Source organism: Pseudorasbora parva, chromosome 2 (assembly GCF_024679245.1).
Source record: "Pseudorasbora parva isolate DD20220531a chromosome 2, ASM2467924v1, whole genome shotgun sequence".
NCBI lineage: Eukaryota > Metazoa > Chordata > Actinopteri > Cypriniformes > Gobionidae > Pseudorasbora > Pseudorasbora parva.
The window spans coordinates 26,296,647-26,307,819 of NC_090173.1; the positions used below are offsets into that span (position 1 = coordinate 26,296,647).

Consider the following 11,173-nt stretch of genomic DNA (forward strand, 5'->3'; position numbering starts at 1 on the left):
ACTTCAAATTCGAATTTTGGCCACAGAAAACCAAATATTAGTTACTTCAGAAGTTCGAGAAATGCTCATGCGAGTTGCCAGCTTGAAGACACGAAACAGGAGCGAGCGCAATTGATAGTAAAAGCCACGCTGTAAGTTGATTTATCCGCGTTTTAATGTGCTCTCTTTCATAGACATTGCTCATCTTTCAGTGACATTCTGCAACCGGTTTTACTTTAATTTTGTATTTTTTAATGACTAAACGTGTGCATCCCTGTCTTAAGACTATAAGATTGTATATTATTTCTTTTTAGCTAATTTGAATAATTTTATAATATGGGCGTGGAAAATGACCATGTGCAAAGTGTCAGGTTTAATGATGCTTCTGTGCAACATAAACATATTTTTAGTCTTTTTGTTTTTTGTAAATAAATTACCCAGCAGCTACTGAATTCCAAACTTATACAACTTTCAATTAATTGATCTAGCTATGGAAAGGTCAAGTAGAGAACATTGCATTGTTTTTCATTAATTTTATTTATCATTAAAATACAATATTTAAAGGAATATACATGGTTAAATCTATATGTTGAGTTAAGCTGTAATGATGAAATATATAATATCATGACATAAAAACAACAGGATCATTATGGTTAAAAAGATCTTGATTCATGCCACGCCGTCTGTTAAAGCATTAGGATAAATGCTTGTCTGAATGTGTGAGTGAAAGTGATATCCATTAAAATTCTCCATCCTCTGCTTTCAGATCAACTTTCATCTTCTGTTTCTTCATTATAGCCTCCAACTCAGTGGCCTTTTTCACATCCTGAAAAAGAGTGGTACAGATATGAAGATAATTAATCTTTCAATTTATATAATTTCCTTCTCTTCGTCTGTTCGGGTTATTTCCAGTCATCTTAAACATTTACAGAGAGTAGCCTACTTCTGTAAACTGTTTTACACTATTATTTATACTGTGAAAATGCTAGTTAACTTAATTTTGCTTGTAAGAATGTTTTATTGAAATAAAATGTTTCTTTGTTTAAAGTCAGCATGAAATGGAAGTTGTAATGGTCTTTTCTACTCTACTGTGACATATACATGGACGTTGCTAGGCCCTTTTAGGGGGATTTCAGATGTATATCCCAGTGAAACAGCTTCTTGAACAAGAAAAGATGTATACTATCTGGCAAAAAATTTGACCAAGCCCAACATGGCAACATATTTAGTGGTCTTTTAATGGCCTTCATTTTAATTAACATTTACATTTTAATCACTAATCATTGGTCAGGAAATTACTGTAGATAAAGTAACTTAGCATGGAATGGCCTTCCCCTTTGTTTCCTTTACATATGTAAGCTGTGTGGGTAAACTTTTTACAGCTTTTTACCAGAAGAAGAGTCAGCGTTGTTTCATTCAATGTTGATGGATTCAAGCAGTTCATGAGCAGTTAAAAAACATGTCCCAATTATAATTTGAGTTTAATGTGAGACCGAATATTCACTATAGGGTTTAAATCTAGACTCTGACCAGGTCAAGACATGAGCCTAATGGACAACCACTTATTGGTCGTCTTTGCAATTTGATCATTCCTCTTGAGATGGCAACGTTTCATTTGTGGGAAGCAAAGCCATTCTACAATATTCTTTTATACTATTCTTCTATTCTTCTAAAGCATTTAATGACTGCTAAAAAAGGCCCCTACACAATGACAATGACAGTCTCTTCCTCCATGCTTTACTGTGCTAGGTTTTAGAAGACATCACTCTGAAGCATCACAGTGCAACTACACAGTCACACTCATCACTACACACAACTTCCCATATTCTTCCAAAAACTTCATTTGTCTTTGATATTTTTCTGAGACAGCAATGGCTTTTTATATAGTGTATTTGCTTAAGTTTTGCTAATTTCCTGACCATTCATTTGTGGTTAAGACCATTAAAAGCTTAGAGTTTAGCCATTTTGGGCTTGGCCCGTCTCATTTTCCCCAGGAATGTAGGGTGGGACTTGATTTTGTCCATCTGGAAATAATTGGATTGTTGTGGTATGCTATTGCCCGGCCTGATCTCATGTAAGTGACAGGTTGTCTTGCTCTCGTGCCAGTGAACTACACTACTCAAAGAAGAAAAAAATAAGTTGTTGCAAGATGGAGGGGGTGTTATTTTTTTCTGAAGCTGCCAAAGGGAAACATTAGAAGGCATGAGAGGTATTATATTAGAGAATACTTCTTGGAGCGAGCAATATACCTCCAGCAGTGCTTTCTGCACCATGATCTGGCTGTAGACTCTGATGCCCTCTTCTGGACAAACAGCACGCAGCTCTTCCTTATTTAGAGAGAAGAGCTGAGCTCCTGTCAGGACACCCAGACTCTTTACAGTGCTGAAACAGTGATACAGAACACAACATGAGCCAATTTCAGCTCTAAATCATCATGTCCAGATGTGTGTATTTTACTCACACATTTTTGAAGCCTTTGGCCTTGAGCCACTCCTCAACCTGAGCTGGGGGAGAGTGATAGTCCAGTGGTGCCGTTGTGTCATTTGCTTTATTAATTACCACTGGGCGTACTGATGCTGCTCTACCATTGGCCAGTCGCTGCAAGAGCTCATCATTCATCAACAGTGCTGTTAACACACAAACATATTATAGTAAGGAATACAATAAAATATACATTTGTGATATTTGAGCACTTGTGATATTTTCTCATGAATATAAGGGGACTATGGGACTATGTAAAGTCAGTCGGTCATAATAAAAAAAAAAAAACAGAAAGGGTCATCAGGAAAAATCTTTCAGTGTGCTAAAAACTGAAATAAAATAAACCATAAACTAGATGAAACTTAAACTTCAATTAAAAATGTTACCTTGGCAACTAAATTAAATAAATAACTTTATGTTGAAGTACTTAAAGGACTCAAACTAAAACGGAAGGGGAAAAAAATATTATTAAATTAATAATAATAATAAAAAAATAATAATAATATATATATATATATATATATATATATATATATATATATATATATATATATATATATATATATATATAATAAAATTAATTGATTAAAAAAAACTAATGAAAATAGAAAAAGAACATAACTAATAAACGTTAATAATTAAATAACACATAACTTTTATAATTAAATATAAAATTAAATTAAACAAATATTATAATTGATTGATTGATAATAGTATATAAATAATACTAAAATAACACTATCATTCTGAAAGAGGTTAATTTTGTGATACTAACCAGATGCCACTATCAAGCTTATTAAATAACTAACCAAATAAATTATTATATCATTAAAATATAACAATTGATATAATCAACATTGACTTGAATTTAATTTATCATTTAATTATGTGAGGAAAAAATGAAACCCCCAAGTGCTATATGAAATTAGGACGGTATCTGAAGACCGTTGCCAAAGAAAATGGTCATTATACACACATTTGATAGCAGAATGTCACGACTGATCTATCACAATCAAGTATTCCTCAGAGTTGTGTACTAATCCTGGAGAAAAACCAGTCAGAGGTTTGATTTTTTTGACTGAGAAACAATGACTTGACCATCCTCTATAACATCAAATATTTAACTTACTCATACTTTGAGAAAAAGGCGTTCTTAAGACTGTAGTGACTGGTCAGAAGTGACTTATTTAGAAGTACCAAGAAGCATTACCTCTCTCTCCATCGTCTCCAATTGGCGACATACTGTTGGGGCGTGGATCAGGGCGGACTGCTTTTTCGCCTGAGGAATTGGGTGCAGCATAAAAAGAGATTGCTCTCGGTGGAGAGATAGGAGCTTTCTATAAAAATATGATAAGAATTAGCGTAAGAGCCATTATGCTTTATTTAATATGTCTGTTGTAGTTCCACTGTTAGACACCGGGTGGAGTGTGGGTTTAATGGATATAGGTAGCCAGAGAGGAAGTGAGGCTAGGTGTAAGGCAGGGGTGTCCAACCTTGCTCCTGGAGAGCTACCATCCTGCAGATTTCAGTTCCAACACTGCTCCAACACACCTGTCTGTAATTGGCTAGCATCCTGAACACTGATAAGTTGGTTCAGGTGTGTTTGTGTCAGGTTGGAGCTAAAATATTCAGGACAGTAGCTCTTCAGGACCAGGGTTGGACACCCTTGGTGTAAGGTGTAAAGAGGGAAGCACATTTTTTTGACAGTGTTAGGAGTGGGTATGAGGAGTACTATGTGTTTGTAACTGTGACAAATAAAGGTGATAATTGTAGTAATGGACTGCAAGCGGCATGTTTAGGATCCTACGCGTTAGATAACTCTACAACACCTAAGTGACAAGATGGTCCTTTGTCGCTTCAATTAGTTTGTAAATGAGCATGAGAGTGTGTTACGTGTTGCGTATTGCATGTGTGTGCACATGATTCCTTTACCATGGACTGGTTGCGCATTACTACGTTGGAAGAGTCAACTTCTGCATGATTGATTGGCTCGAGGATGTTGTGTGGAACAAATCCAATCTGACCGTAATCATTCTTACATTTCCACCATCGCTTTGATGACTCTAACACCTTAAGCAGAGGGAAAAAGTGATTGAAAATGAGGGGTAATGAAATGGGAACATGTCAGTGGTGATTTTCAAGAGGAAGAACAGATCACTTTACAGATCATCTATGACTACAGTAAAATGTTTGCTGATAACTCTTTTAAAATAATAATATTCATTTTGATCAGCAATTACAAAATTAATTGACCAAGAAAAAATTGTTTGAAAGTTTAATTTAACTTAATAAATTAATTACTTTAACACACACACACACACACACACACACACACACACACACACACACACACACACACACACACACACACACACACACACACACACACACACACACACACACACACACACACACACACACACACACACACACACACACACATGTTGGTCTATGTGGTTTACAGGGACTCTCCATAGGCGTAATGGTTTTTATACTGTACAAACCGTATTTTCTATCCCCTTACACTGCCCCTACCCCTGAACCTACCCATCACAGGAAACATTCTGCATTTTTACTTTCTCAAAAAAACATCATTTAGTATGTTTTTAAGGCCATTTGAATTATGAGGACATTTGATATGTCCTCATAAACCACATTTATAGTGTAATACCAGTGTAATACCCATGTAGTTATACAAATTTGTGTCCTCATAAACCACACACACACACACACACACACACACACACACACACACACACACACACACACACACACACACACACACACACACACACACACACACACACACACACACACACACACACACACACACACACACACATATTTATATAACTAATAAAACATTTACCCAAAAGTTTGAGGTCGGTAAGCTTGTTATTTTGCACATGAAGGCTGCATTTACTGATAATAAACAATATTGTGAAATATTTTAATTTAAAATAACTTTTAATATTTTTTTTTCTTTTTCTATTTCTGAATGTTTAAAAATATAATTTATTCCTGTGATGGTAAAGCTGAATCAGCATCATTACTCCAGTCTTCAGTGTCACGTGATCCTTCAGAAATCATTCTGATATGATGATAATGTTGAAAATATTGCTGCTATTTTTGTGGAAACAGTATGTTTTTTCAGGATTCTTTGATGAATAGAAAGTTTAATGCACCCTTGGTTGATAAAATAATTACTTTCTTTTTTTTTTAACTTACTGACCTCAATCTTTTGAATGGTTGTGCAGCCTAAACTGTATATGAATATACATTGTCAAAAAATATAAACAGAAATGGAAGTTTGAGCAAGCATTGTTGGTGTGTATGTCTATGCAAGGTACCTCCAGTGTATCTCCCTGTAAGACTGAGAGCTCACTACTGTTTCGTGCCACAAAGTCATAACTGCAGCGATACATCCTCTCTTCATTAGGAGGCAGAGAGTCTTCCTCTAACCTACACCATAATCACACACACAATAAGACAAAGTGCCATCACAAAGACACCGCAGACAAACAGATGACTGGTCCAAACTAACCCCTCATGTTCCTGGTGTACAGTTAGACGTCCCTGATTAAGTACCTGTGGAAAGAGAAAGGAAGGTGATGAACGTGGTTTGTAGTCTGGTTGTGCTTATATCAAGGAGTGTGAGGTCTCATACCTGCTGAGTCTGTATAAGAGCTTCATGTTTGTGCTGGGACTCTATGGGGTCCTCGATTGGTTGTCCATACGAGTCTATGACCATAGGCTGCCAACCATCCAGAAAGACAGGCTTGTATGGAAGCACAGTCTGACCGAGTTTAGAGCTGACAAACACACATGGGATTTGTTCAACCAAACTTAACCTATGCCCTTTTATTGTATTTAATATCATAGAAAACAGCATTTATTTTGTCATCTTTTATGTTCCACAAAAGAAAGAAAAGTAATTCCGGTTTGGAACAATATAAGGGTGAGTAAATAATGACAGCGTGTATTTTTCGGTGAACTTTCCCTTTAAGTGGGGTTCAACCTCAAAGCAGATATTTTAGTAGTATTATTTCCATTTCAATTTAAATGCCACAGTTTTGTTACTGACAATGGCATGGTCCAGTTTGACCCGAGTGACATCCACAGTTGTTTCTCTCGCTCATTTAGATTCTGCTGTAGAAGAGAGATCGCTCCACTGGTCAGAGCCGGACTGGAGACCGATGCTGCCAAGTTAGGACCACCTGTGGTCTTCACCATCTGGTGAACATACAACAACAAAGCATATGCTATATTATATAACATACACCCTATAATATGGCGATTACAAATCCTTTCCTTTGTGGAAAAACTACAAATGTTTTTTTTTTAAATAAGCATGTGAATATTGTGTCCTTCTGTCTGTTGTGTGTGTGTCATTCTCGTACCAAGTCCAAAGGGATGAAAACGTGGTGCAGGAGTTCTTCTGAGGTTGGCTCTGAGATTTTCGTCTTTAGGCGATCCTACAACAAACACACATACATATGCATTAGGCAAGCATAGCACTTTTAGGAAGTTTCTAACGCTGTGATTTCTGCACCATAGCCGTGGGGGGTGGGGGGTGTCATCTTACCAATAGACAGAAAGAATATTTAATCTTCTGAAAAATATCCACAAACTCCTGTTCTGATGGCGGGGTCGCTGTTTGTGTGAGAAGGCCATCTACAAACATAGATGTTTAATATTTATGATATTTCTGATGGTCTTGGATAGTCTTGTGAAGTATGGAGGTCATCTCTCTCACCATCCTGCTTTTTATTCTTCTTGTTCTTCTTCTTGGTACTCTTTTTCACCTTCCTTGAGTGTTGCTCAAGAGCCTTCTTAGCCTCTGCTGTCACCTGCAGACGGGCCATGAAACGCTCCACATCAGCAAAACAGTGATTTACCAGCTCCTAACAGAGGGAGATATAAAAAAGGTTTTAAGCGATAAATCCACGTACACAAATGCAGTGGCTTTCCATGTTGCTTTTAAGCACTTTCATTACTCTTTCCTCTAAAACTAAAATCCCAGTAACATCATATTCTTCAGGTTGGGGCAACTTGTCACTTTTTTGTAAAGGTTAGCTGTCGTGTTTTACAGTTTATAATTTTATACAGTTTATTAAACAGAACTATTTTGCTGTTCAAAACAATAGTTTTTGTATAATATCTTGTACATATTTTATGATTTGTCTTTTTAAAATATTTTTAGTTTTGCTAAAAATACCTATAACAGGATGTTTAATAGCAGCGTCCACATGACATAGCTTACAACATCTAACAAAAATAACAGAGTTTACATTGGGATTCAATGAACTGTACTTTATTTCTGGGCAATAATAGTGAAAATGACTGCATAATACTTGAGTTTATACAGAAACTCTTGTTTAAATGAATGAATGAATGAATGAATGAATGAATGAATGAATGAATGAATGAATGAATGAATGAATGACCCTTAAAAATAAAAGGCATGACAACTAGCATGATCTCAGCTATACAAAACTAAAATACTAATAGATTTCTGTAATCTGCATTCAAACATTTTGGTTTTATATCAGTCAAACTTACAACTTCTCTCTGTGCTTGGATCAGATGTGTATCTGTTTTCCCTCCTCCATTTACTAAGATGAGCAAAGAAAAATATATGTAAAATGTACATATATTGTCACAAATATATATTGCGGTACACTTTTAATCAGACAGAAATACAGATATAAAAGCATAAACACATACACAAGTGCATATATACCTGTGGGAACGGGGTTAGCAGCTGTATCGTTTGGAGGTACTTTGACCGACTTTGACATTCTCCTGGGAATAACTGGGGGAGCAGCCATCTTAGAGAGTGAAAGAATGGAAAACATAAAAGGAAAAGACGACAGAGGATATATAAAATATTTAAAGGATCTGACATCCAATTTTGCCACCTGTTCACGCGAAAAGTCAGGGGTGACTTGGTTCAGCTGTAAACTAATGACTCACAATTACAACAAACCCATGGAGAAGGTGGACAGATATGTTCCTTTTTATACTGAACTTTAAAAAAAATCTACTTAAACGATATCTCTAGTTCCTTGTACTACAGGCAATTGTCAAAGAGGATTATTAGGTAATAGACAATTGGGAAGAAAACATTAGATGCTGTAGACAGAATTTCATTCAATTGAGCTGGCACAGAAGAAGTGCCATGAAGCTTGAGAAAATATCTTTATATGGTTTAATAAAATAATCCTTATACTTGGACTACCACAACTCTCTGTAATTAAGACACGCCTGTTAAGATGTTTTATTTTTTTTCCTAAACAAACACAATAAAGGTCATCTTTTTTTTTTTGTATATCTGGTCTTGGCAGGATTGCTTGAGAGTTTCAATCATTCGTTGTTCAAGAAAGACTCTATAAAGAGGGTTGACATTCCATACATAACCAATACATTACTCCACATTAACTTCTCATTCAGTCACATCTATGGCCTCTGACTAGCACAAAGCCATAAAAGATTGTCAGATATTTGTGATCAATGAGCTGTTAAAAGGTCGCTGGACATTTCTCCTCAGGGTTAAATGTCATGTTTAGTTCTGCAAGTAATGTAGTAAGGAAAAACATCACATTTTCCCGACTATAAAAAGTATTATTAAAAATATAAATATACAGCTCCGGAAAAAATTAAGAGACCCCTTAACATTGAAACATCAATGTTAAGGGGTCTCTTATTTTTTTCCAGAGCTGTATATATCAGAATTTACAAGGAATGATTTTCAAAAAGTTATTTATAATAACTTTCACAGCTAAAATCAAATGTCTGAGACCACTCGTAAAAAAGTTTTTGTCTTGGGTATTTTTGTTTTGTTTCCTTCAGCATCCCTGCATCCCTACATAAGAAAAGCGGTTTGAACAATGTATGGATGATTGGAAAATTAAATTATATAGCTACTAGACCACATAACAATTTGAGTCTTTGAAAGTTTGTGCAAAAATAAATTATGAGCATCAGCATGATTAGAAATAATCTATTGAGCATTTTACCTTACAGTCTGTATTTGCATGATAAATGAAACAAATGTACTTATTTGATTAGTGACCTAAAAATTGTGAAGAATATAAAACTCCAAAAAGAATCTGTTTTCCATTTTAATGTCATAATTAATTCTCATAAATCTCTTTTTATTTTTATTTCAAGCATTAGATTTGTTTTAAAGCCCTGATTTTTAAACCCCCACTGTATTCCTAGAAAACTACAAGAAAACTCCATTAAAAGCCCAACACAATCACTGTGTCAAAATCACTGCATTGACTAAACACTCTTCTGTTGTTTAGGAGGAGTGGCAGCATATATGCCCAGGATTTCTAACACAGCTGCTATTATTAGCAGAGATCTATTCACTGATTTGTTTGCATTCACACTGTCATGCCATTGTATCATCAAAGAATAGGACACAAAATATAGCTTTTAGATAGGAGATAAACGCGCATTGAACGCTGCTATAGTTCAGCGAATCATTTTCAATCCTTTAGGGGAAAGCATTGATCCATCATGAATCACAATGTGCATTAAAAATAGCATCTGCATGTGACTATAAAAGCAATACCAGTTGCCCAATTGCTAACATTAATGTAAAGTCTTAAATTCCATGGTACTATAAAGATTGAAATGTTTGGTTTAAGACGGTCTTACCGTGTTTTAGACGTGTACACCTTCTGTCACATCTTCTGTTTACACCTAATAGAGAAATGCAAGAACAAGAAAAACTAGTTGATGTGTTTAACTTGAATAAAACCTGGACTTACTCTCTCTCTCTCTCTCTCTCTCTCTCTCTCTCTCTCTCTCTCTCTCTCTCTCTCTCTCTCTCTCTCTCTCTCTCTCTCGTGCCTGAGTTTCAGGATATGAAGAGCATAGAAACCTGGTGGAAGTGTGTTAATACATTCCGGTGACTGCATTCCTCTGACATACCTCTGAGAGGCAATACACGCAATAAATCTTCAGATATAGTTTTAGAAGAAACTTTGATGGGCCTAAACTAGTTTATAAAAAAGGGAAATTGTTAAAAGTAACATGTATTCAGACATAAAGACAAGTGATTTTTTTTAAATTAATACTTACAGTGCCACAAACTGTATTTGGCGAAGAACTGCGTAGTTGCTGCTTTAGTTCAAAGTGTTCAGGCTAGGCTTGTTTTTCTAGATCTATCATTCTCTTCTCACCCTCCCTTTCTCTTTATTTCTCTCCTACTCCACTGTGCCTCTGTCACTTGCAGGTGTTAAGAAATGCAGTTTGCTCAGTGTTTAAGTCATTTGCCATATACTTTGGTCTGTCTTTGTCAGTTTACACAGTGTGTGTTGTCATCACCCAATACAATTAGAGTGATAACATCTCTTACTACAAAGTACTTGTTGCACAGTTTTTTTTTTTTTTTTTGTGAGGCTGCAAAAAATAAATAAAAAAATTTGTGGGGCTGCTCACTACAGAGCCATGGGTGCCCTAACTCTACCTATAACGAAACATAACTCCACCATTACGTCCAAAGAGGGGGAGTTGAAAGCCAGTCTCTGCAGGGAGCAATGAGCATCACTTGGAATTTATTCAGACGCTGCTACTAACAGGATGTAATGTTAAGCTCTATGCCTTTTGTTTTAATAACTAATACATAGATAGCAAATAAATACATTCAAATTTTGGAAATTAGCCTTCCATCCACCATTTTTCACAACACTGCAAACCT

At 35.6% G+C, this 11,173-nt stretch overlaps 1 protein-coding gene across 3 annotated transcripts; it reads right to left on the minus strand.

The window, feature by feature from the left end:
- Positions 1-548: 548 nt before the first annotated feature.
- Positions 549-10,832, minus strand: eps8l1a (EPS8 signaling adaptor L1a). Of its 3 annotated transcripts, XM_067428901.1 has the most exons (17): positions 10,555-10,832; positions 10,355-10,471; positions 10,129-10,173; positions 8,204-8,291; positions 8,023-8,075; positions 7,217-7,364; positions 7,046-7,134; positions 6,861-6,935; positions 6,545-6,693; positions 6,128-6,272; positions 6,005-6,048; positions 5,811-5,922; positions 4,393-4,530; positions 3,671-3,797; positions 2,441-2,606; positions 2,229-2,361; positions 549-805 (listed from the first exon to the last, which is right to left on the minus strand). In XM_067428901.1, the coding sequence occupies exons 4-17, from the start codon at positions 8,289-8,291 to the stop codon at positions 719-721; spliced, it is 1,554 nt and encodes a 517-aa protein (XP_067285002.1). In that variant the 5' UTR covers positions 10,129-10,173; positions 10,355-10,471; positions 10,555-10,832; the 3' UTR covers positions 549-718. The 3 variants fall into 3 exon arrangements, with proteins under 3 accessions (XP_067285002.1, XP_067285000.1, XP_067284999.1); XM_067428899.1 differs by lacking the exon at positions 10,355-10,471; XM_067428898.1 differs by having other exon boundaries at positions 10,355-10,832.
- Between the last annotated feature and the right edge of the window lie 341 nt (positions 10,833-11,173).

Bases quoted from the DNA above. Each gene is read 5' to 3' on its own strand.
- eps8l1a (XM_067428899.1), bottom strand. From the start codon at position 8,291: ATGGCTGCTCCCCCAGTTATTCCCAGGAGAATGTCAAAGTCGGTCAAA. The intron at 6,273-6,544 runs GTCAGTAACAAA...TGTGTTTGTCAG, and splicing joins TCAAACTGGACCATGCCATT to CTCTAAACTCGGTCAGACTG. The intron at 2,362-2,440 runs GTGAGTAAAATA...TCACTGTTTCAG, and splicing joins GCCAAAGGCTTCAAAAATGT to CACTGTAAAGAGTCTGGGTG.